Below are 27,755 nucleotides of genomic sequence, written 5' to 3'. Positions count from 1 at the left end.
AAAATACGGTAATCTGAGAGAAACAGGATAAATAAGGGCTTAGGGAATTAGTTAGAGTGGAAATGATAAAACAGACATGGGTATTCAGCAGGAGTTAAAAATTAAAAAAAGGAGTTAAGAATTAAAAACAGCCTCATAAAGGTGCGCTTTTAGCCTAGATTTGAATACGGCCAGAGACAGAGCTTGACGTACCAACTCTGAAAGTCTGTTCCAAGCAAGAAGGGGACTCAGTTATTCACATAGGAAATAGACCTTCAATTACTGAAACTAGCCTTTTAATTTTCAATTTCCTTTGAGCTGTCTTGTGGAAGACAAATCATTGACTTCCACCCTGCAAAAAAACTGGCCCTAGAAAGAACAGTTATAATGTATGAAGGGCTTTATGTAGCCATGCGAGATGGGAATTCATATTTCTTAATCACTATGACCTGCAGAGCTTGTCTGATAATTCTTCATGCTAAATTTTTATATCTTCGTGACAACCCGCTGAAATATTTACTAGCACCACAGCCCTAACAGACAGTATAGTTCGCTGCAGCACAATACAAAACCTCTGTAACAGCCTATCTATAAAGATTAACGCCACATTTCTATCAAAGGAAAAGAAACTCACTGAACGGTAAAAGGAACACTGGAAATTCAGACAGAACACGGCAGATATTAGTCATATTTGCATCTTGAGCACGGAGGAGACAATACGCGGGGCCGCTGAAAAGTTCTCAGCCCAACCAAGAAGAGAATGATGTGGAGCCACGAAACTTACAAGTTATTCCACACTTTTCATTTCAATGAGGCAAATGAATCTAGCAAATAGGCAGAAGTATAGGGAAACCAAGCCATTGTGACATCACCAATGAAGCTGGCTCTTGGGCACCGTTGGAATGAGGCATTATGACATCATAATACGAGGTCCGCTGAAAAGTTCTCAGCCCAACCAAGAAGAGAATGATGTGGAGCCACGAAACTTACAAGTTATTCCACACTTTTCATTTCAATGAGGCAAATGAATCTAGCAAATAGGCAGAAGTATAGGGAAACCAAGCCATTGTGACATCACCAATGAAGCTGGCTCTTGGGCACCATTGGAATGAGGCATTATGACATCACAATACGAGGGTCCGCTGAAAAGTTCTCAGCCCAACCAAGACGAGAATGATGTGGAGCCATGAAACTTACAAGTTATTCCACACTTGACATTTTTCATTTCATTTCATATCATTTAAATGAAAAGTGTTAAGAAAAGTGTGGAATAACTTGTAAGTTTCATAACTCCATATCATTCCATTCTCTTGTTGGCTAGGCTGACAACTTTTCAGCGGTCCTGTGTATGGATTTAGAGATGATAAACAATCACACCAATATAGTAGTGATATTTTATGTGAATTGTATATATAAAATTTCCTATCAATTTAGCCATTCTTTTATTTATCCCAAAGTCTTTCTGCTACCCATCATGTATGTCTAGATATCTCAACTGCACTTACTCTTCATCCCCCAGCTGCCTATTATGACATTTCATTTTTATTATACTGGCATCATCAAAATCATGTCTATGTTATATGAATGCTTGTTCTTTTGCAGGCCTCGATACATTTTCATTGAATCTAGGCGCCAACCCCACAACTTAGGAGCCAGTGGCTGAAACCTCTTTCATCTCCTTTCCATCCCACATCCAGTGTTGTTCACATTGAAATTCGACTCATCACCTATAGGATTTTAGATAGTGCTGTGGAGGAACCAGCTGTCTTGATACACGTAGGTACCAATTGCATAGAAAAATGGGGGAAGAGAGGTTCTAGAAGCCAAATTTAGGCTCCTAGATAGAAAGCTGAAATCCAGATCCTCCAAGATAGCATTTTTGAAAATGCTCCCCATTCCATAGTCAGGACCCAAGAGGCAGGCAGAGCTCCGAAGTCTCAATGTGTGGCTGAGATGATGGTGCAGGGATGAGGGATTTAGATTTGTAGGCACTGAGCAATATTCTGAGAAAGGGGGAGCCTATTCTGAAAAGATGGACTCCACCTTAACTGGGATGGAACCAGTCTGCTGGCGCTAACATTTTAAAAAGAGATAAAGCAGCTTTGAAACTAAGATTGGGGGGAGAGGGGGGTGGGAGCCAACACTCATTCAGGAGCACCTGGTTTGGTGTGGAGTATTCTTGAAGAATACTATTGAAACATTACATTTAGGGGCAAACTCTATGAAGTTGCCTGTAGTTACTCGCCTACATCAGCATGTCTAGCCAAGGAAGGCACCTAACTTAATCGATTAGTAGTCTTAATCAATGCTGATACATAACACCTCGTAATTGATGTTAAGTGGATTTAACTGACAGGCATCTAACGGTAAATGTGATTCTCTAAAATTTAGGTGTCTTGTCCAAAGCGTCCACCTAAATGTGAGTGTGGTATAGACATGTTTTGAGAGAGATGCTTGTTTTTGACTTAGGAACCACATAGTTTGCCGTGAGTTCCTGCAGTCTCGCAAGATTATCACGGGAACTCACAGCAACCATTTTTTGATCTTGGCTCTGCATGGGACAGGAGCATAGGAAAAGTGATAAATCACCTGGACCAGATGATATACATCCCAGGGTACTAAAATAACTCAAACATGAAATTGCTGACCTGCTGTTAGTGATCTGTAACCTGTTGCTAAAATCGTCTGTAGTACCTGAAAATTGGAGGGTGACCAATATTACGCCAATTTTTAAAAAGGGTTCCAGGGAAGATCGGGGAAATTACAGACCAGTATGCCTGACTTCAGTACTGGGCAAAATGGTGGAAACAATTATAAAAAATATAATTATGGAACATGTAGACAAACATGATTTAATGAGACAGAGTCAGCATGGGTTCACCAATTTGCTTGACTTCTTTGAAGGTGTGAATAAATATATGGATAAAGGCGAGTCTATTCAAAATGGAAAGGGTAATTGCCATGCAGCAAGGGAATTTTAAGAAATTTCATGTTATTTGGGAGCCATTAACAAGATACTGTAAAGATTGAAATTACTGCATATTCCCACCCAGGGTGGGTGGGAATATTTTATTATTTCTTTTGCTTAAGAATAATTATTGGATATATGAGAGGGGGGATATTTGATGAGAGTTAGAATTTGATGATATATTAAATGATGTTAAAATATAAAATGATTGCATTTTATGTTACACTTATTGTGAGTTTTAAAAATGAATAAAGATAAAAAAAAAAGGTGAGTCGGTTGGTGTAGTGTATCTAGATTTTCAGAAAGCTTTTGACAAAGTTCCTCATGAGAGGCTCCTGAGAATATTAAAGCATCATGGGATAGGTGGCAAAGTTCAGTTGTGTATTAGGAATTGGTTATTGGATAGAAAACAGAGGGTAGGGTTAAATGGTCATTTATCTCAATGGAGGAGAGTAAACAGTGGAGTGCCGCAGGGGTCTGTACTGGGATCGATGCTATTTAACTTATTTATAAATGATCTGAAAATTGTAAAGGTGTGTAAGGTGATTACATTTGCAGATGACACTAAACTGTTCAAAGTTGTTAAAATGCATGCAGATTGTGAAAAATTGCAGGCAGACCTTAGGAAATTGGAATATGGACGTCTAAGTGGCAGATGAAATTTAATGTGGACAAATGCAAAGTGATGCACATTAGGAAGAATAACCCAAATTACAGTTACCTGATGTTAGGGTTCACCTTGGGGGTTAGCGCCCAAGGTAAGGATCTGGGTGTCATTGCAGACAATACGATGAAACCTTCCGCCCAATGTGTGGCGGCGGGCAAAAAAGCAAACAAGATGCTAGGATTAATTAAAAAAGGGATGGTTAATAAGATTAAATGCTATAATGCCCCTGTATTGTTCCATGGTGCAACATCACCTGAAGTATTGTGTTCAATTCTGGTCTCCCTATTTCAAGAAAATATAGCGACACTAGAAAAGGTTCAAAGAAGAGTAACTAAGATGATAAAGAGGATGGAACTCCTCTCGTATGAGGAAAGACTAAAAAGGTTAGGGCTCTTCAGCTTGGAAAAGAGACGGCTGAGGGGAGATATGACTGAATGGAAAAGAACGAGTACAAGTAGATCCTGAATGGAGTAGAACAGGTACAAGTGGATCCATTTTTGACTCTGTCAAAAATGACAAATACTAGGGGACACTCAGAGAATAGTTAAGCTCTGGAACGCATTGCCATAGGGTTGTGGTAAGAGTGGATACATAGCTGGTTTTAAGAAAGATCTGGATAATTTCCTGGAGGAAAAGTCCATAGTTTGTTATTGAGAAAGGCATGGGGGAAGCCACTGCTTGCGCTGGATCGGTAGCATAGAATGTTTCTACTCTTTGAGTTTTTGCCAGGCACTAGTGACCTGGATTGGCCACTGTGAGAATGGGCTACTGGGCTTGATGGACCATTGGAATGACCCAAAAAGGCTCTTCATATGTTCTTAATATCGCTCCTGGCCCACTTCACTGCTAGACCTTCATGGCTTTAAAGTGTGGAAGGTTCTGGGAGGGAGGTGGGGTGGTTCAGATTCGACCCTAAAGTTATTCGTAAATTTTTGTTATTTGTGAGGGAGCTGTGCCCCATAACCTCCCGCGTATATGGAGGAGGGCATGTATGTCACAATGACAGCATGGATCAAATTGGAAAGGGGGGGGGGTATTTTACAGGTTAAAATGGGAATTTATTCAAATAAAATATTCTGCATGGCACAGATAACAGCATGGAATGCTTATGGATAGAACTTCCTTGTTTAAAGGGAAGGAATACAGTACATGTAGACTGGTAGGATTATAATACTGTTCCCTAGGATAGAAAAAAATGAAGGATGAAGAAATGTTTATAGAGATTAGAAAGGCTTGCAAATTGGGCAACAGTATAATAATGGGCGATTTCAATTACTGATAATCATTCAAACAAAAAGAGTACTGGACTAATATCACATATCAAGCACTCTCAATCCAGTGTGAGAGCCAATCGTCACAATCTTCCAAACAAAAAGTGGAAAAAAGCCTCAGTCGAATAAGAGCCAAAGGTCAAACCATGGACCAACTCATAATCATTCATTGGCAAAAAAACCCTCCACACTTATATGAATATTAACAAATAGTTTTTCATTTATAACACATGAAATCAAAACTTGTAGCAAACTTTGGAAGGAAGAAAAACTCTTTGTATCAAACTAATCAAACTGTACAGTCTCACCACAGAGTCTTCATACAGTAGGGTAATCACATTTCAAATCAAGCAGGGTGTCAAAAAAATCTATGGTACTGTTATGAAAACCAGGACTTTATTTTCTTTTCTTTAATAGGACTAAACAACAACCACAGCATGCCACGAGACAGTACTTTACAATCAAGTAAGAAACAATATGTGGATAATAGTATTCCATAGTCATTTGTGAAGGCAGATGAATATACCGTATTTTCACGTAGATAACGCGCACCTGTGTAAAACGCGCGCACGGGTATAGCGCGCGGAAAACACAAATTTATGTACAGAAATTTTTATATACCGCGCACACCCGTATACCGCGCATGCTGGCCGACTCTCCTTTCGCCCGCCCCGACTCTCCTCTGGCCACCCCGACTCTCCTTTCGCCCGCCCCGACTCTCCTCTCCCCCTTGAAGTCCTGTCCCCACCCTGAAAGCCTGATGCCCCCCCCCGACGTCCAATTCACCCCCCGCTGGACCGCTCGCACCCCCACCCCGAAGGACCGCTCGCACGCACTCCCACCCGCACCCGCACCCCCACCCTGAAGGACCGCTCGCACCCCCACAGCCTCCCGACCCCCCCCCCATCATGTAGAAGCTCCTACCGGTGTCCTGCTGCTTTCTCTTGGCGGTCCCGGCCCTTCCGTGAGCCCTGCGCCTGCACTGCTTCCTCTTCCAGCGGTTCGCCCTTTCTCTAACGTCAATCCCTCTTGCCCCGCCGACTCCCCGACTCCTCGACACGATCGGGGCAAGAGGGAGCTCAAGCCCTCTTGCCCCAGCCAACCGCGGCACCCCCGACACGATCGGGGCAAGAGGGAGCTCAAGCCCTCTTGCCCCCCGACACGATCGGGGCAAAAGGGAGTCCAAGTCCTCTTGCCCTGCCGACTCCCCAACTCCCCGACAATATCGGGCCAGGAGGGAGCCCAAACCCTCCTGGCCACGGCAACCCCTACCCCCACCCCGCACTACATTACGGCAGGAGGGATACCAGGCCCTCCTGCCCTCGACGCAAACCCCCCTCCCCCCAACGACCGCCCCCCCAAATAACCTCCGACCGCCCCCCCAGCTGACCCGCGACCCCCTGGCCGACCCCCATGACACCCCCACCCCCTTCCCCGTACCTTTGTGTAGTTGGCCAGACAGACGGGAGCCAAACCCGCCTGTCCGTCAGGCAGCCAACGACGGAATGAGGCCGGATTGGCCCATCCGTCTCAAAGCTCCGCCTATTGGTGGGGCCTAAGGCGCCTGGGCCAATCAGAATAGGCCCGGGAGCCTTAGGTCCCTCCTGGGGGCGGGGCCTGAGGCACATGGGCCCAACCCGACCATGTGCCCAAGGCCCCACCCCCAGGAGGGACCTAAGGCTCCAGGGCCTATTCTGATAGGCCCAGGCGCCTTAGGCTCCACCAGTAGGCGGAGCTTTGGGACGGATGGGCTAATCTGGCCTCATTCCATCGTTGGCTGCCTGCCGGACAGGCGGGTTTGGCTCCCGTCTGTCCGGCCAACTACACAAAGGTACGGGGAAGGGGGGTGGGGGTGTCATGGGGGGTCGGCCAGGGGGGTTGCGGGTCGGCTGGGGGGTGCGGTCAGAGGTTCTTTGGGGGGGGCGGTCGTTGGGGGGAGGGGGGTTTGCGTTGAGGGCAGGAGGGCCTGGGATCCCTCCTGCCCGTAATGTAGTGCGGGGTGGGGGTAGGCGGTCGCCGTGGCCAGGAGGGTTTGGGCTCCCTCCTGGCCCGATATTGTCGGGGAGTTGGGGAGTCGGCGGGGCAAGAGGGCTTGGGCTCCCTTTTGCCCCGATCGTGTCGGGGGGCAAGAGGGCTTGAGCTCCCTCTTGCCCCAATCGTGTCGGGGTGCCGCCGTTGGCAGGAGCAAGAGGGTTTGAGCTCCCTCTTGCCCCGATCATGTCGGGGGTGCCACGGTTGACTGGGGCAAGAGAGCTTGAGCTCCCTCTTGCCCCGATCGTGTTGGGGAGTCGGCGGGGCAAGAAGGCTTGACGTTAGAGAAAGGGCGAACCGCCGGAAGAGGAAGCAGCAGGACACCGGTAGGAGCTTCTACATGATGGGGGGGGGTCGGGAGGCTGTGGGGGTGCGAGCGGTCCTTCAGGGTGGGGGTGCGGGTGCGGGTGGGAGTGTGTGCGAGCGGTCCTTTGGGGTGGGGGTGCGTCGGGGGGGGGAACTATGTAAAAAAATTTTTATATAGCGCGCTCACGCGTATACCGCGCAAGGTTATGCACGGTTTGTAAAAACACGTATAACGCACGCGTTATATGCGTGAAAATACGGTAATCAAAGGACTTCTATAGAGCCAACATTGCTGATGAAAGTCAAGCTGCATGCTACCGTTTTGTGATATACTGTATGCTATTATTAATGAGGAGGGTGACAGGATGCACTAAAAATTGGTTCATCTAAATGTGAATTATTAACTATGCATAAAGCAATGAATTCATCGCCATCTACTATAATAAAATGCTAAGCGCGCATGCGCATTATTACCAGCGTGTTCCCTGATCCCTGACCTGTAGTTCCGTGGTCGGCAGGAGTGCGCATGCGCGCTTACAACGCATCTCTCTCTCGCAGACCCCAAGGAGATGTGCGGGCTTGCCGGCTCCGGATCCCTTACACTTCACGGACTGCTCAGAACACACAGCACCTGCACTGGGGAAGCGCGCAGGTCATCCTGCCAGCATGAGGAGGGGCTACCAGCATCCGCCTCGGGCTCCGCGTTGCCTCCTGTCACCACGGCCGCCGCCTCGCACTTAAGTAGTTCTCGGCGGCGAACTCGACCTGCAGGCTCGCCCTTTCGCGTGAGGAAATCGAGGTGCAGACGACACGCGCATGTTGAACCCCAGCTGACGTCAGAACGCTGGGTAGAAGAGGCACTCGCGCCGGCGCGAGCAGGTGGCTGAGGCCCGCAGCCAGTCTGGGAGAAGAAAATGTGCATGATGAGCTCGTTGGCCAGAGACGAGGCACCCGCTGTCCCCGGAGGAAAGGTTCCTCGGCCTAGAACACAGCAGCCCGGCCCGCCAACAGACCACCACATGCCTGCATCAAAGTCTTCAGCAAGACTGCTGGAAGGGGGCGGAGCTCCTCTTTCGAGTCTGTCCCGGCAGGGAGAAGGGGTACTACTAGATAGGGGGATCAGGTAAGGGGTGCTGCTGGACAGGAGGGGAGGCAATTCTAGCACCCGTTAATGTAACGGGCTAAAAAACTAGTTAATACTATATAATGGTAATATGCTATTATACCCAGAACATCATACAAATTTTATAAGCATTATACTTTAGAAAATGGAGAGAACACTTTTTCAGTCAAGTTGACTGTGTTGTGTCTAAGGCTAATCACGAATGCATTTAGAAAAAAGCAAAAGCAAAACCCAGAGCCAACACAGCTTCAAAAGCTGTGCATTTCAGTTGTGAGATGATTATACGACTTTCACCAGCCGCCTCTGAGCAATTGATTTTCTCTTTCATACCAGCTTCTGTTCAGCTTCTACGCAGAAAATTGCAACTGAGTGATCAAACTCAGCAGCGGGACATAAACATAGACATACATATATATTCCCCAAATGCTAGAACTCTAAATTAGGCTCCTGTTTAGATTAAAGACACCAATTATGTTCAAATTATTATCTTTGAAGACTGAATGTGAGAAGCACCAAGGCAAACAGTGCAAGACCATACCACTAACCATTTTCACTATAAGCCTAGCATTTACTAGCAAAGCAAATGATAGATTTTCATCTTTCAAGTTACATGAGCCACATGAGCCAATTGCATGCTTAACTCATCAACAGGGAATAATTTCACTTTCACAGCTTAACAACTATAAATGTATTTTTGTATGCAAAAATATCCTTTAAAGAAAACTAGTAGCCACATTATGGAGGTCATTTTAGAAGGGTTGAGTAGCATTTGCACATGTAAATAGCCTTATTTATCCAACTAGCAATTTTCAAAAGTCATTATTTACAGGGACATAAAGGCCCATATTCTATAAAAAGCCCCTAACTTAAGTGCAAAACGCCGTTTTTTAAAAAAAATAGCATTTAAGAAAAAATGTAGGTGTCTTCCAGCTCCTAAAATAAAAGGCACCTGCATCAAAGCTTTACGATGCCTAACCCCACTGTAGACGTGGATAACGCTGGAAGTGGGATTAGGCATTGCAAAGCGCCTCCGTAGCTGCGGTTCACATGAAATGTAGGTGCCAAAAATGTAGGCCTTGAAAATCTTGGCCTATATTTCCGACGCCTACCTTTCACGAAGCCATGATTCTATAAATGATAATATTGTGTGATCGACATGTGATCAGTGGTCATTTTGTAGGTGGCGGTCGCTGGTAGTGCCGTGTATAAAATACGGGTCATAAAGACTTGAAATGGCTCAAAGGAAGGTGCCAAAATAGTATGGGGTTTGCACCAAAAGACATATGATAAAAGAAAAGATGGCTTGAATATGATATCTTAGAGAAAAGAGGGATAGGGAATATGTGATACAGATGTTTATTTATTCATTATTATTATTATTATTTAATTTATTTATGTATTTATATACCACTTATAACTTAAGTGGTTTACATTCAGGTACTCAAGCATTTTTCCCATTGGTCCTGGTAGGCTCACACTCTATCTAATGTACCTGGGGCAACGGGGGATTAAGTGACTTGCCCAGGGTCACAAGGAGCAGTGTGGGATTTAAACCTCAGGCTGCTGAAACTGTAGCTCTAACCACTGTGCCACACACATCATTATATGAGGGTTGAATGAAAAGTAATGCTTCCACCGCCATAATTTTTGTTTAAATGAAGATATTGTAATGAACAAAAAATTAAAATAATGCTTTAAACTTTTTTTATTGGGTATTTTATATGCTGCCTATCAAGGTTATCTAAGTGGTTTATAATCAGGTAATCAAGCATTTCTATCTGTCCTGGTAGGCTCACAATCTAATGTACTTGGGGCAATGGGGGGATTAAGTGACTTGCCCATGGTCACAAGGAACATGGATGAATTGGAATCTAATCCACCTTGGATCAGAAACAATTTGACAAAGGATGAGAGGTTGGTTCTTCATGGTTTCTGATATAATACAGTCATGGAGATTTGTAAAGCTGAGAAGAGAGGAGCTATTGTATTGCAAGACACGGTGGATTACATGAGGGAAGCTTATCACCAGTTGGGAGATAAAGTGGCCTACTGAGCATTGACTGAAGATCATTCAGATGAAATTGCCTTTAGTAAGTAAATCATTGAATACCTTTACAGAGATGAGAAAAGGGGGCAATGTCTGGAAAGCAGTATATACTAATGCTTGAAGTATGGTAAACAAGATTCTGGATCTAGAAGCTGTGATGGAAGATGATGAATTGGATATAGTGGCGACAACAGAGACATGGTTCATGAAGAACCATGACTAGGACAGACAGAGAAGGAAGAAAAGGAGGGGAAATAGTGTTATATGTTAAAGATCATATTAAAGCCATACAATTGCAGGATCTGAAAGGCAAGGAAGAGGCACTGTGGATCAATTAGGAAAGAGGGAATGGTAAATCTATTTATATTGGTATGATATACAGGCCTCCTTCACAGACGGAAGAAGTGGACAGAGATTTGAAAGTAGACATTCAGAATATATCTAAAAAGGGGAAGTTTTACTAATAGGTGATTTAACATGCCGGATGTTGTTTGGGATATCCCTATTGCATGGTCTTCTAGAAGTAGGGAGACCCTGAATTCTCTACAAGGAGGAGAAACTGTTCCAGCAATTGGTAATAGAACCCACACAGGATGGGGTCATACTGAACTTAGTGCTTAGAAATAGGGAAAGTGTTTCTGATATTACAGAGGGTGATCATCTAGCATCCAGTGATCACTGCATGGTAAAGTTTAATATTAAAATGGGTATAGAGAGGGCTCATTCAAAAGTAAAGATTCTAGACTTTAAAAACTTTGTTTGGATGGAGGATTAGATCAAAAAATTGTCTGGTTGATCCAGGAAAATAGAGACTGGTAACTTGACTTCTATTCTGACCAAAGAACAAAATTCCAGAACATGGTTTATTGGGACAGAGTCAACATGGGCACAACCAAAGGATGTCTTGCCTTTCCAATTTGGTTCATTTCTTGAAGATGTGACTAAACATGTGGATAAATGTAAACCAGTTGATGTAGTATATCTAGATTTCCAGAAAGTTTTTGATAAAGTACCACATGAGAGACTCTTGAAAAAACTAAAAAGTCATGGGATAGGAAGCAATGTTCTGTTGTGGATTAGGAGTTGGTTATTGGACAGAAAACAAATGGTAGGGCTATATGGTCGTTTTCTCAATGGAGGAGGGTGAATAATGGAGAGCCGTAGGGCTTTGTACTGGAACCGGTGCTATTCAACATATTTATAAATGATATGGAAATCAGAATGACAAGAGAGGTGATTAAATTTGCAGATGACATGAAACTATTCAAAATAGTTAAAACACATGCAGACTGAAAAATTCCAAGAAGACCTTAGGAAATTGGAAAACTAGGTATCCAAATGGCAGATGAACTTGATGCCTATTGGGAAGAATAATCCAAATCATATTTACCAGATACAGGGGTCCACCTTAGGAGTCAGCACCCCCCAAAAAGATTTAAGTGTCATTGTAGACATTATGCTGTAGTCTTCTGCCCAGTATGCGGCAGTGGCCAATAAAGCAAACAAGATAGTAGGAATTATTAGCAAAGGGATGGTAAATAAGATCAAGATATTATAATGCCTCTATATCTCCATGGTGAGACCTCACCTTGAATACTGCGTTTAATTCTGGTCACTGTATCTCAAAAAAGATATAGTGGAATTCGAAAAAGTTCAAAGAAGAGCAACCAAAATGATTAAAGAAATAGAACACCTCTCGGATGAGGAAAAGCTAAAGAGATTAGGGTTCTTCAGCTTGGAAAAGAGACAGCTGAGGGGGATATGATTGAGGTCTACAAAATCCTGAGTGTTGTAGAATGGGTAAAAGTGAATCGATTTTTCACATTTTCAAAAATTACAAAGACTAGAGGCCACTCAATAAAGTTACATGGAAATACCTTTAACACAAATAGGAGGAAATATATTTTTTTCAATAAACAAATAGTTAAGCTTTGCAACTCACTGCCAGAGGATGTTATAATAGTGTTAGCATAGGTGGGTTTAAAAAAGGTTTAGACAAGTTCCTGAGAAAAACGTCCACAGTCTCCTTTTGAGACAGACAAGGGAGAAGCCACTGTTTGCCTTGGGATCGATAGCATAGAATGTTGCTACTCTTTGGGTTTCTGCCAGGTACTTGTGGCCTGAATTGGCCACTGTTGGAAACAGAATACTGGGCTTCATGGACCATTGGTCTGACCCATTACGGCTATTCTTATGTTCTTATGTACTCGTTCTTTCAAAGTTTTCAGGGTTGCAATGTAATGCTATTGATGGTTGCATCAGGTTCAAGGAAATCCATGTGAATAACTCTATGTCCCAAAAGACTGTAACAATGATTTTTCCTGCAGAAGGCTGTGTTTTGAATTGTTTCTTTGCAGGTGAACCTCTGTCATGGATTGACACTTTGCTTCTTGCTCATAATGGCAAGCCTATGTTTCATTGGCTGTCACAATCTTCTGAAGATATTCCTCACTGTCATTCTCATATTGAGACAATTGCTGACTGACAGATTTCTTTGCGAGGAGTCCATCTTGCAGAAACTTGTGATATCTAAGAATATCAATAATGTAGCCCCTCCTGTTCCTGTGAAATGCCAAGTGTGTCCCTTTGAGTGATCCTCTAATTGTCCTTTAGGAGTCCATCACCCTTCTCATGTGAGACTCGCCAGTTGCCTTCATAGGTTGTCCACTTTGTTATTCATCACGCAAATCAGCCCTTCCCAGCCACAATCTTTAATTTATTTTGGCCTAGAGATGCACTGTACTCACATCAACACAGTCATCACTTTAAACAACCTGCATGTGGTCATGAATTTCAGTTGGAAGGATTCCTCTAACAGAAATTCTATCATGTTAAATTTCTTAAATTGCACTGACAATTGCTCACTGCATGCTTCCATTTCACAAGTAATAGCAGAACCCTCTTCATACAGACACTTTTTACCAACAGAGGTGAAGAAAGAGATTTCAAAGAACAAGTGAACTCAGGTAGCATATCATCTCTGCTATCAGTTGATGAATTATGAAGGTGGAAGCATTATTTTTCATTTAATCTTCGTACAAACAAATATTTTCCAGAAATGAGAAAGTGGTAAAACTAGAGTACATGAACTGAGATGTTGGGGTGATAAGTGCAGGAATAACATCAGGAAATATATTTTTAAAGAGAAGGTGGTCTTGATGCCTGGATTACTCTGCCAGAGGAGGTGGTGGAGACAAAAAAGTGTCAGAAATCAAAAAGGTGTGGTACAAATTAATATCTGGATTTATGAATAAAAAAAACCAAAGACTGGTCTTAGAGACATTTGGTGCATTGAGATTAAGCATCAAATTACTGTGTCTCAACGGATTTGGTCTTGGAGGATGAGATGTACAATGTCTGCATCTATGAGACAAACATAGTTTTTTCTGTTGCATAAAGCATTCTGGACCCCTGCTTGTTTACAAAAATTAGATTGCTCTAAGTCTGATAGATGTTGGCATTGTCATCTTGAAGCAGGGACTTTAGACCATTTATTGTTCTATTGTCCATTTATTATGGATTTTTGGAAATCAATTTGGGGCCAATTTAACAGTTTATTAGAAAATCATGTGGCATTATCGTATGATACAGTACTATTTGGAATGTCTAAGAGGGCTAAGAGCCAAATATCTTCCAAAAATAATAAACTCTTACTTATTTTAACAGGAGTTGCCATACAAGAAATAACATGCAATTGGAAAAATTGGAATAGATTAAACTACAGTTTTTGGTGGAATTCAGTGTGTCATATTTATAAAATGGAAAGAACATTAGCTATTCAGAAAAGAAATTTTAATAGCTTTCAAGATGTGTGGGGGCCATTAACAAATTATTGCAATGAATAAGTATTATTTTCCTTGATTTGTACAAATGTAAGAATGGGGTGGGGGGGGGGAGGGGGGATTTTATTATATGGTATAAGCGTTATGAGATGTTGAAAGGATGGGAGGGAAAGGGATAATTCTATTTAATATGAAGAATTGTAGAATTTCAAGTGATATATTTAAGTTAAAATGGTTGATACCTTTTGATACACTTGATGTAAGCTATAAAAATGAATAAAGAATTTAAAAAAAAAAAAGTGTGGGATAAACACAGAGGAGCCTTAAAAAAAAAAGAGGTTGGTATCAAAACAAAACTTAAATAACCTCATGGCTATTGATATGTTATGTGGGCAGGACAGGTGCTTTGTGGGGAATTAAAGGCAGTGCTGGGCATGATCAGGATGGACTTCTGAGAGTCTGTATCCTGAAAGTGGCACAATCATTGTTGGTTTAATGAATTTTTTTTTTATTTTTTAATTCTTTATCCATTTTCAAACTTGCAATAAGTGTGACATATGTTCAAACAAATTGACAATAAATACATCACTTAATAATCATCATTGGTACAAAACATAAACTCTTATCACCCCCCTTCCCACCCTTTCCTACCATATAATCAAATATCTTATAGAATATGTAATAGTAAAATAACCCCCCCTCCTCCCCTCACTATTGAATTTGTAAATTTAATTAATTTAATGAATTGATAATGAATGTGACTTTTGGGCAGATTGGAAGGAATGTGCAGGATTTTAAATGCTCCATCTATCCACGGTATGCATAATTCTGAAAGAATCATGTTTTATGGTCATGGTTTGGGAAGGCCTGAATAATATGCATGTATTTGCTATTTTAAAACATATTGGGCTCCTTTTACGAAGCCGCGTTAGCGGTTTAACACGTGTAATAGCGCGTGCTAAATTGCCGGCCTCGCTAGCTGCTACCGCCTCCTCTTGAGCAGGCGGTAGTTTTTTTTGGCTAGCACGGGGGTTAGCGCATGATAAAAAGTCACGTGCAATAAAGCCACTAACGTGGCTTCGTAAAAGGAGCCCATTATCAGGGCAATTCTATAACGGGGTGCTTCCAGTTATGTGCTCTTTGTGCAAATAAATGCAGAGAAAATTGGCACTTAAGAGGAGTCAAGATGGTGGTAATGGTGCAGGAATGCTCCTACATTTTGACTGTGATAGCAAAAAAGAACAAGGGTAAGCCAGTAAATATTGGTGAGTTGCTGGCAGGCTCATCGCCGCTGCTGTTGCTAGAAGGAGTGGTCGCAGACTTTTGCTTGGAACTATCTTTAACTTCTGATTTATGGATGCCCCCACCACAGCCATTTTTGGTAAGCCTTCTGCAATCTGAAGAGAGAATTCAGCAGAAGATATTGGAATTCTCTCTACCACAAAGGAATCTGACAGAGACATAGAGAGGGCCATCTATTTCCATCGCTGACTGGTGAGTGTAATGCCTGCCTCTGAGCTGGAAGCTGAAACTGCTGGTTTTCACATTGGAGTCAATCTGGACTGCAGTCTCTGAATTAGGGGAAGGGCTTTTGGCCCACTTTGCTGTTATGAATTAGAGTATTAATGGTACTATTTTTGACATAAAATTATAGCAGAATCAAGCAAAACAATTTAAATCTTCATTGAATGAGCAAAATGTTTATTTAGAAAATGTTCAACTTATTAATTCATCATTAATGATGGAAAATAATTTATTGAAACATAAAATTGAGAGCTTGGAAAATCCTGTAAGATGTACTAATTCTCAAATAATTAATTTTCCTAAAGCTCAATACACTACAGCAAGAGTTATTTTTAAACGTTATCTTAAGGAAGTGTTGCAATTATCTGAAGAGACATTTCCTTCTGCAAGCATTTATTATTTGCCAACATCATAAAAAGAAACATAGCCTTCACAAGGAGACTTGGGTGCAGACAGTGATGTTTTAAATGTTTCTGAAATATTGGAGACCTCAGGGTCAGGGTCAGTTACTTCTGTAACTTTTTTGTTTCCTGATCTAGTTAAGGAGTCACAGAAAAGAAAGAATTTGTTACTAAAATTGGGTGTTCTACAACTAGGTGCACTTTTTCCCCCTGAACTATCCCTGTAAATGTTTTATAAAGTACAGGTCTGTGAAATATATTTTTTTTCAATCCTTCTCAACTCTCGAAGTTTATCAGCAGTAAGAGAGCTGTCACCAGTTCTCTGGGATGGGCAGCCAAATAATTCTGCTTTTGATTATAGCTGGAACCTCACCACTTATCTGTACTTAGTTCAGTTTGATAATAATTGATCTTATCTTTTTCTTGTGATTTTCATAGAACTCCTCATCTATATTTTGTGTTTAATTTTGAATTGTGTTTCTTTATATGTAATGGAGTTTGACTGTTATTTGGAATATTTCTGATTGCTTTACAAGTGTAAAAACATTGGAATTTTAACTTAAAAATATTGTAAATAAAAATATATAAAAAAGAAAATTGTCACTTAATGAAAGTGCTCTATGTGCTAGTCTGAAACAGCACATAAGTGCTTTAACATGTAACCACCATGGGGCATGCATGTGGGTGGAGCATGGGAGGGGAATGGGCGTGTTTCCAACTTACATACATAGCTTATAGAATACTGTAAGTTCTGCACATAGCTTCTTACACTCGGACACACCCATTTGTGACTTGCCAATGACATGGCATAAGTAAATGTGCCTATGGTCTCTTGGCACCCAGATGCCATTATAGAATTAATGCTCAACATGTGGCATCAAGGCGCCTACATTGTGGAACCCAGTTATGGCCTGCTTTGAGTCATATGTGTCACATAACTACTCATTTGGACTTAGGCTTTGGAGAAATGATTGAGAGGGCAATTGTGATTACTTCCTTGGCTTTTAAAACATTCTGAACAAGCTGACAAGTTTTGGTGCTTTGCTTCAGGTTCACCCAGCAGTGGTATACCATTTGTGTTATTTGGGATGACCAATAAGCCCTGCCAGCTGTAGAATCAGCAGCCCACCTTCAAGAAAACCACAGCAGTTAGTGACAGCACTGTGACACTGGCATGCTTGGCTCTTGCAATACTCAGCACATTTTCAAAAATTGAGCATGCAGTGGATGCTGGTGTTGGTGGCTTGGAGCATCCTTGCTGACTGCCACAGGTTTCTAAAGGGGAGTAGTTGGGGCTGCAGAGTCTTCAGCTGGTGGGGCTTGGTGATCACCTCCAGCTAAAGTATTGAATTTGTAAGTTTTGGGGCATTAGGGAGCAAGTGAGGAGGAGTAAGGGAGGAAGCGGGGCAAGAGTGGGAGACAGGAGATGAAATGCATGCTCATCCAACCTACTCTTGGTCCACCAAAAAAACTGCCTTCTGACTCAGGGGTGTACTTGGCTTGGTTGCCACCCTGGGTAGAACACCCCCTCCTCCAGGCGCTTCACCCACCCTGCTCCAAGTAGTGGTGATGGTGTTGATGTTGGTAATATGTGTGGAGCATTCACAGGGCTGCAGTCTGCATGCACTTGGCTATTAGCTCTGCCGATCCCCTGTCCCAGAACAAGAAATTGATGTCATAAGAGACAGGGGGCCAGAAGAGCCAATGGCCGCATGTGTGTAGACTGTGGCCCCATGGTTTTTCCATGCACCCTCTTACTAGCTGCACCTGGGGTTGACCATACTCACCACCCTGCCCTTGATATGCTACTGTTCTAAGCCACTGGTAGTTCCCTCAAATACTCTGTAAATTGTGAATATCAAGGCTTGGACATCCATTTTTCTACTAAGATGACCATTTTCCTACTTAGATGACATCCATTTTCCTACTTAGAAATGATGTTTAGAAATGGTGTTTAGAAATGATAGCAGAAATTCCTTATCACCTATCTCCTATCTGAAATTTTGTTCACAAAACCCATTGACACATAAATCACACTGTAACAAAAAAAATGTTAGAAGAGGCACTTACAGGAGGCCCACGGGGTCCTATGATAGACATGCCAGGTTCTCCTGGAACTCCCTGCAGAGATAGAGAGAAAAAGAGAAAGATAATATTTTACAGAGAAGAACTTAAAAAGGAATGGCAGAAAGAAAGAAAAGAACAAAATTACAGAACATAAACATAAGCATAGATTAAAGAGAAAAAGTCAACATGGATTTAGTCAAGGGAAATCTTGCCTCACCAATCTATTGCATTTCTTTGAAGGAGTGAATGAACATGTGGATAAAGGTGAGCCGGATGATATTGTGTATTTGGATTTTCAAAAGGCATTTGACAAAGTACCTCATGAAATACTTCTGAGGAAATTAGAAAGTCATGGGATAGGAAGCAATGTCCTATTATGAATTAAGAACTGGTTGACAGACAGAAAACAGAGAGCAGGTTTAAATGGTCAATATTCTCAATGGAGAAGGGTAAATAGTGGGGTTTCCCAGGGGTCTGGTGCTGGAACTGCTGCTTTTTAACATATTTACCAATGATCTACAGATGGGAATAACTAGTGAGATAATTTCTTTTTCTGATGATACAAAGTTGTTAAAATTGCAAGAGGATTGTGAAAAATTGCAAGAAGGCCTTGTGAGACTGGGTGTCAAAATGGCAGATGACATGTAATGTGAGCAAGTGCAAAGTGATATATGTAGGAAAGAGGATCCCGAACTATAGTTACTTGATACAAAGTTCCACGTAAGAAGTCACTGCCCAAGAAAAGGATCTAGGTGTCATCACTGAGGATACATTGAAACACTCAACTGAATATGTGGTGGTGGCGGCTAAGAAAGCAAATAGGAATTATCAGGAAAGGAATGGAAAACAAAGATAAAAGTGTTATAATGTCCTTGTAATCGCTCTCTGTACGGTAGCACCTAAAATACTGTCTGCAATTCTGGTCACTGTAGCTCAAAAAAGATATAGCAGAATTAGAAAAGGTACAGAGAAGGGCAATGAAAATGAGAAAAGGGATGGGCCAACTTCTCTATGAGGAAAAGCTAAAGTGGCCAGAGCTCCTTAGCTTGGAGAAGAGACAGCTCAGGGGTGATATAATAGAGGTCTATAAAATACTGAGTGGAGGGGAAAGGGTAGACGTGAATCACTTGTTTACTCTTTGCAAAAATACTAGGACTAGGGAGCATATGATGAATTTTATTTATTTATTTATTCATTCATTCAATTTTCTATACCGTTCTCCCAGGGGAGCTCTGAACGGTTTACATGCATTTATTCAGGTACTCAAGCAGTTTTCCCTCTCTGTCCCGGCAGGCTCACAATCTGTCTAACGTACCTGGGGCAATGGGGGGGATTAAGGGTCACAAGGAGCAGCGTGGGTTTGAACCCACAACCTCGGGGTGCTGAGGCTGTAGCTTTAACCACTGCGCCACACAGAAAAAATATTTCTTCACATAACGTGCAATTAAATTCTGGAATTTGTTGCCAGAGAATGTGGTGAAATCAGTTCTAATACATTAGAAATATTAAAGATCTCAACTTATTTAAAATTAATTTAAAAACGTTCCTCTTTAAAGCTGTATTTAACCTCTAAAAAAAAAAAAAAAAATTTCTTTTCTCTCTGATAATTTAAAAATTTCTGATTTTACTTATATCCCAACCCTATTGTTTTACCCTTCCCCCTCCAACTCTCTTCTCCTCTATCTAGGAAACAAAATATTGTAACTTTTTTTCCCTAATGTTCTTTCCCAATCCTATCCAGTTTTGTCCGTATTGTCAGATAAGAAAGCACTGTTTTTTAACTTAAAATAACAATTATATTAATTTTCTTTTTTTAATGTTTTTACCCCAATTGTATTTTTTTATGTAATTCGCTTAGAAATGTTAAGCGAACCATCAAATTTAAATAAACTTGAAACTTGAAACTTCGCTTAGTGGGATTTAAAAAAGGTTTGGAGAATTTCCTAAAAGAGATGACCTGGGGAAATCAACTGCTTATTCCTAGGATAAGCAGCATAAATTTTGTTTTACTACTTGGGATCTTGCTAGGTACTTGGGACCTGGATTGGCCATTGTTGGAAACAGGATATTGGGCTTGATGGACCTTCAGTCTGCCCAGAATGGCAATTCTTTAGTTCTTAATTGAAAAACAAGACAAGAATTAAAAAAGGAAAAAATAGAAAAGAATAAAAGATGAAAAGGGAAAAAGACAATGAAAGAAAGACAGTACCAAACAAAAGGAAAAATGGGAGGAAGGAAAGCATAAAAGATTAAACAAGAGTACCAGTAAGTCAGCATACTTTTAGAGAGGTATTGAATGGGAAACATACCGGAGCAGTACAGGAGATGCACCATAGCAATGCAAGAGAGCAATGATACCCCCCTTTTACAAAAATTGTAGCGTGACGGTAACAGCTCTGATGCTCAAAGAATTCCTATGAGCATCAGAGCTGTTGCCAGCACTAAAAAACATGCTACGGTTTTGTAAAAGGGATGGATACAGATTTAGAGCTTTGTTATATCACGCTAGATATACAGTACATAGCAAAGAATACCAAGTTTATTAGTTATTTATATACCGCCTATCAATTTATTTCTTTATTCAGTTTTCTATTCTGTTCTCCCTGTGTGCAGACTTATTATGAAGACATTTGAGGGTAAATCAATAGTAAAGGCAAAATACATTTAACACCTTTAATAGAAGAAACTGTGAGCAACTGAACATATCACTTTTCCACAAAGTCCCCATGCAAGATGACACATTTGTTGTATCATTCAACTAGTTTCTGCATTCCTGCAGAGAAGTTTTTCAGCTGCTCCCGAAGCCACCTGAGCACCGCTTCCTTTACTTCATCAGGCTTTGTCTTTTGCTCTCCAAGTCACAGGGATGCACCCATGTCTCATAGTCAGTGATAATTCTCTCCAGAATACACTTCTCCCCCCCCCCCCCGTATTTGTGGTGATGGGGTTGACCAGACCCGCGAATATGGAAAAACCGCGAATAACTTTCTCATATGTTATTCACGATTTTCTGTTAAAAACCATCGAGAATATGATAAAACCGCAAACAACATATGCGAAAGTTAAAAAAGTTGGGGAGGAGTCCAGAAACGTTGACAGTCTGAAGCTGCCAAAGGACGGATTGCACTTGCAAAATGCCTAGTATTCTAAAAGGTGCCGTACTCATGGATGAAGTACTGTAATTTGGGGGGAAGAGCCAGCAAGCGAAAAACCGCGAATAATCGAAACCGCGAATATGGAGGGAGAAGTGTATCTTGGATCTTCTTTATACTGTCTCAGGAACTGGGTCATTATCTCAACATGCTGTTGCTTGTGTAGATCAGTAAGCTGTTTGGCAACCCATGCATTAATGCAAATATAGATCCATAAATGATTTCCCCCTCCTATCTAAATAACCGCTTAAACCAAATCTCCACCTCAAGACACAGAAGAACCTCGAACCCTTTCGCCTTCCCCCCACTCAAAGGCACACAACGCAAGAAAATGTTTGACAGCCTTCTGGCAACACAGGCAGCAAAAATCAACCATTCCATCTCCAATCTTATGACAATATCAGACAACTTCAAAACATTCAGAAAAGAAATCAAAACCCTGCTTTTCAAAAAATTCATCCAAATATCTTAACCCCTCCTCTTTTACCTCCAGAAGATTCACCTACCTTCAGATAACCTTCCCCCAAATTACCCACCTTAACACCTTCCAATTAAACAAATACCATAAATAGATTGTAACCTACCCTCTCTAACTGAATTCCATATGTATTTTTCATACAGTTCTTCACTGTCAGTTTAATTTCCATCCTATAAATTCACATAGAATTTTTCTTTTTTCAACCATCTTTATTTTCTCTTCTTTATTAATTTCCAGGTACTTTAGTTAGATTGTGAGCCTTCGGGACAGTAAGGGAATTTTTTAAGTACCTTCTTACTTCTCATTTATAATCTTAATGTATATTTTCTTCAAACCGCTTAGAACCTAACGGATGTAGCGGTATATAAGAAATAAATTACATTACATTACATTTTCAAATTTGCAACCACTTGAGACACCGTTATCTATCGGTCCTCTCTAATTAAGACATCCGTCCTGTCAATGTGCTCTTGTGTGTGCGATGTTGATGGGCGACCAGAACGACCTCCTTTGGTTACACCTGTTCTTCCCACTTTAAACCTTTCTCCCCACTCATAAACCTTTTGTTGATTCATGGTACTATGTTCATACTGAGTCAATATCCGATGGTTAATTTCCACAGGTTTCACTCCCTCTGCTCAAAGAAAGTGCACTACTACACGTTATTCGTTGATGGTGCAATCTTGCAATGGAGTGTCAATGTTTCTGACCTCATAACTGCCACACAACTAAAAGCCAAGTGCTGTACTGTGCATGGACAAACTATCCAACAGGCAATGTACAAGTGCATATATTGCATTTTGCTAGCTCTGTTCCAGTTATTGTGCAATTTAACAATTGCCTTTAATTTTTGATTCGCTTTTGTATAAAACCTGAAACATCCAGCTCAATCCAATGAAAGGAAATAAACATGACACGTTAACGATTGATGCAAGCAATCCAAACCAGTCACCCACTAAGTTACTACCTAGACAGCCTGTAGCAACCAACTTGCCCTCTAAGGGGGAGGGGGACAACAATAGTTGACCACTGTAGACTACACAATAGTAATATCTACAGACTGCTACCACAGGTTCTACACCCTAACAAGTGCCAACATTATTACTGGGGCCAACCTCAAGTTAACAGAATATCTTCTTCCCCATGAAAAACCGACAATTAACCTGGGTACCCAGAAGCTGTCCTTTTATTTGATATATGTATTCCTATTAAATGCTATTTGTCATTTGGTTAAAAGTTCTCTACAAGACGTCTTCATAACCTAAGATTAGACTCCTTTAGCAGAGATTGCCAACCGCTTCAGTGGAAAATGACAAACACATCTTGAGAAGCAATCCCCATCCTATTGTCTTCTCCTTCTCCTTCCCCGCCCCCCTCCACCCCTTTTCTTTTATTTTTATCTCAATGTAATTTTACTTCACAGTGGCCTTTTCCTAATGGTCAATGTTAGTGTACGTTGGTTCTTGAAACTCAGCTATATTATTTTATTGTATTTTATACTGCTTTTATTTCTTTTTTTGTTATATTTTACTACAGAACTTGTTGTAAACTGTTTAGTTATTTGTATGATAGACGGTATTTCAAATGATTAATAAACTTGGAAATTTGGAAACCAATAACACCATCAGCAAGAATGCAATATTTATTTGATTCATTTTCTATCCCCTTCTCCCCAGTGAGCTCAGAATGGGTTACAGATTAACATACATAATATATAGTTAACCGGTTACAATTTGCCATAGTTACAAGTTTTTTCAATACAAGTTTTATATCCTAACTTGACACATACTAGGGATCTAATACCAATATAGGGTTCCTTTTACGAAGGTGTGCTAGCGTTTTTAGCGCACGCACAAGATTAGCGCGTGCTATGGTGTGCACTAGCTGAAAAACTACCGCCTGCTTAAAAGGAGGCGGTAGCGGTTAGCGCATGCGGCATTTTATAAAAGGAGCCCATACAGTTTAAGAGTTACAGTTTGCCACAGTTATAGTGCAAGAATTTTCAATACAAGTTTCTATCCGAACACAACACATATTGAGGATAAGAATATAAGAATAGCCTTACTGGCTCAGACTAATGGTCCATCGAGCCCAGTAGCCTGTTCTTATGGTGACCCATCCAGATCACTAGTACTTGCCCAAAACCCAAAGAGTAGCAACATTCCATGCTACCGTTCCAGGGCAAGCAGTGGCTTCCCCCATGTCTTTCTCAATAACAGACTATGGACTTTTCCTCCAGGAAATTGTCCATACTTTTCTTAAAACCAGCTACGCTATCTGTTCTTACCACAATCTCTGGCTACATATTCCAGAACTTAATTATTCTCTGAGTGAAAAAATATTTCCTCCAATTGGTTTTAAAAGTACAGTGGTACCTTGGAATCCGAACTTAATCTGTTCCAGAATGCCATTCGAGTTCCAAATCGTTCGAGTTCCAAGACAATTTTTCCCATTGAAAATAATAGAAACTGGATTAATCCGTTCCTTGGTCCCACAAACTCAGATTTTCAAATAAATTTAACAGTAAACACACCGGATTTGTTTTTGCAGAAACAGCAAGATTGGGCCCCCCTGACAGAGACAGCAAGATCAGGTCCACCCTGGCCGGGATTAGCAAGATCGGGTCCACATGGCAGAAACAGCAAGATCGGGCCCACGTGGCAGAAACAGCAAGATCGGGCCTTACAGGAACTGCAAGCATTGCTCAACCCAAAGCTTCCCTCCCAAGCAGAAACAGGAAGCTGCGTCAGAGGGGAAGCTTTGATTCTGTAGGTAGAATTATGGGTATACTAATCAGCGTAGCGTAAAGAAATCACATGCACATATCTCGTATCTAGGATACACCATAAACACCTTTCCGGATTCAGCAATCTTTGCCTACTTATACGAAACAGACCAAGGCTATATGAAATATTTTATTATAGAAAAATATAATTCATAAGTCAGCAGTAAATAATAACTAATTATTGTTCACAAAATATCCAAATACATAATGAAACTCAGTACATAATTATCATACAACTTTTGCTAGATAAATGAGTAACTAATTCTTACACACACTAGATAATTCCTTATAATAATAATTCCTGATTAGCAGCAATCTAAAAATAGCTTATCACCCCAGGAACTTCACTTCCTTATCCCATACAACAATAGAATTCTTTTATCTAACCCCAGCTGAAAATATAGATAATTTCCTTTGTTCTCACCATCAGATTAGGCCTTAGCAAATTCAGGGAGATGGAAGTCTTCTTCTCAGCACGGAGGATATGAATTCTCTTGATTAGGAATAAAAGTCCGTCGGTCACTGGAACAGCTGTAAATTAGGTTGTCAGCAACAGTTTCCTTATGTGATGAAAAACCAAATCTGTTTCAAAAGCAGTCCTTTATTTTCACTCTCCTCAGAGAGCTAAGTCACAAGAGGTACTTTTCAGGTCTTAATTATTATGGAAGATGTGCAGAGAATTCAATGTTAAGATGCAAGCTTCCTTACACCTCAGCATAGAATATCAATTAATTGGGCACCTTCTCCTTGGTTATCGTCAGATGACCTCTCAGGACCAATCCAGAAACAGAACTTGGATGAATAGTCTTTCTGTGTAAAGTCTCATACAGGCCTTGGGAAGAGGCGCCTTCATAGATAACAGCAGCACAGGAGCAATGCCTCCCCCAAGATTCACACAGGCTGACATAGTCGAATGTCCTTGACTAGAATACAATTCTGGTACATACCCATAATGCATCAGGCATCAGGCAGGCATAAACAGCAAAGATGATTTCTTCTTTCTCTTCTTGCAGACAATGGTTCATAATAAAAAAAAAAAGTTTGGATTCCAAGTTGTTCGAGTTCATCGAGTGTCCCCTAGTCTTCATCGAGTGTCCCCTGCTTTGTAATTAAGTCTTTTTAATTTTTGACAGAGTGGAAAAATCAATCCACTTGTAACAGAGCCTAGACAGAACTTAGACGGAATAAGGGAGCTGTAGGGAGGAGAAGACATGGCACCCTTTTTGTGAAGTTCACAGCAGTGCCCTGTAAGGTACCCCACTATTTAGGTGGCATGTTTGGGTGTGCAGTCCATCACTTTTCAGACCTCTCCCACATCCAACAGGGCTTGTTCTAGGGGTTTTGGACTTGGACGGAAAGTTGGAAGAAAATGTGGTATAAAGACAGACGATTTAGTGGCTTGGACGATCAGATCGGCAGGACGTATAATTAGACGATTTTTGAAACGAAAAAATATTTTGAACTTATCTTTTGAAAACGTGTCTTAAGCTGTTTTTTACTTTGGACGACTTGCGAGATGGACGTAAACGGACTTAGACGTCCCTTTCGATTATGCCCCTCACAATGTTTGGCTATGGACAGCCAGTGAGCCAACGATAGAGCCTGGGAGACAGGGTCGCGGGTATGGAGGTTTTTGAGAAGTCTGATTGCCATGTTTTGTACATGCTGGAGACATCGTAAGTTCTTTTCTGTGAGTCCGATGAATAGCGTTTTGCAGTAGTCCATGCATGAGAGGATGAGGGCATAGAGTAGTTGGGTGAAGTCAGAATCAGAAAAGTAGATTCTTATTTTTCAGAGTTCTCAGTAGAATGAGGAATATACTACTTGAGAGATATGGTTGGAAAACTATAGGTTGGAGTCAATGAGTATTCATTCCTAGGCTACGTGCTTAGTCCTTTGCAGTTCTTCCACATACTCATTATAAGAATAAATTCTACTATAAGAAATCTACCTTACAACATAAGCATTATTAACCTCCACTGACCTTACAATAAAGAAGGACTACCATCATTAGAAGTTTTTATGCCCTCAATTGGCCTCTGAAAATTTCACAGAATTCTCAAATTTAGGAGCATAAAAACTGAGTAGCAACAGAAGTAGATTTAGGGCAGGGAAAAGAAGTTAGAAGCCTAGCACTGATTTTCAGCTCTAGGCTCAAAAACTAGGCTTATAAATCTAGGAAAAAACGAATGGTAGGCTTAACTTATGAGCATAACTTTTAAGCTTCTATATTAAGATGAATTTTCAGTTGAAAGGCTATGCTCCTAAATTTGGCTGATAATAGGGCACACATCAAGAAGGCTAATTTGGCAGCATAAAATTAGGAGCTTAGCATTTTCTGAATATTGGGCCCATTGTTTTTAACAAAGAAGTATAGTATATTGCAATTTCTTCAGTTCTGGTTTTTGTACGAGTAATGTGCATAATAGCCAACTAATGGGCTCATTTAGCATGCACTAGCACATTTTCTGAGCATTTTCTGTCAGAGTAGGGTTAATATATTTATGAAGACAAAAAAGAGGACACATGACCCCGCCCCTTCCCCCATACCCTGGCCCCACAATGCCCTGACCCTGTCTCCCGCCAGCCCTATTCCCACCCCTGCCCTATCCCACTTTTTCACCTTTCATTCATTTCCTTAGTCCCCTTTTCCATCCTCTGTATCCTTTTAGCTCTCATCAACCCTCTATTACATCTCATTACTCTATCCTTTTCGTTGCCCAGATCCATCTCTATCTCTCCTTCCTTCCCTTGCTCCAAGGCTATTCTTCTATCCCTTTCCCCATATTCCACCCCATCCTGTTTCTCTTCCTTCTTTACCCTTTCTTCTGTACCCCACACTAGGACCAATATCCCTCTCTTCTCTTCCCTGTCTCTTTTCATGGTACTGCAAAACTCCCCTCCCCAGATCCACCATCTTTATCAATCTCCCCTGCATTTCCAGCATCTGCCTCTCTCTCCTTCCTCACCCAACCACACCCTCAGCTAACAACAAAGCCTGCACCAAAAAGACCTAATGAAAAGCTCTCCCTATCCAGTCCCCAAGTCCCTGCTTGGCCTGCTGCCACAGCATAACCTCTCTCTCTAACTCATCCACTTACCTCCTTTCTAGCCACTGCATTGAATCTTTGGACAGCCAGCAGTGGCAACAAGATGAGCCTGCTGCCACCGGCC

At 41.3% G+C, this 27,755-nt stretch overlaps 1 protein-coding gene across 12 annotated transcripts in view; it reads right to left on the bottom strand.

The window, feature by feature from the left end:
- Nucleotides 1-27,755, bottom strand: part of COL13A1 (collagen type XIII alpha 1 chain) — a 646,904-nt gene that overhangs the window by 398,972 nt on the left and 220,177 nt on the right. For all 12 annotated transcript variants that reach the window (XM_033940521.1, XM_033940520.1, XM_033940522.1 and 9 more), the window contains one exon: nt 18,170-18,220. In XM_033940521.1, the coding sequence (XP_033796412.1) occupies nt 18,170-18,220 (51 nt within the window). The remainder of the gene's footprint in view (nt 1-18,169; nt 18,221-27,755) is intronic.

The sequence above is a fragment of the Geotrypetes seraphini genome, chromosome 4, assembly GCF_902459505.1.
Source record: "Geotrypetes seraphini chromosome 4, aGeoSer1.1, whole genome shotgun sequence".
Taxonomy (NCBI): Eukaryota; Metazoa; Chordata; class Amphibia; order Gymnophiona; family Dermophiidae; genus Geotrypetes; species Geotrypetes seraphini.
The sequence above is the reverse complement of the archived record's forward strand: the minus strand, read 5'-3'. Positions and strand labels throughout refer to the sequence as shown.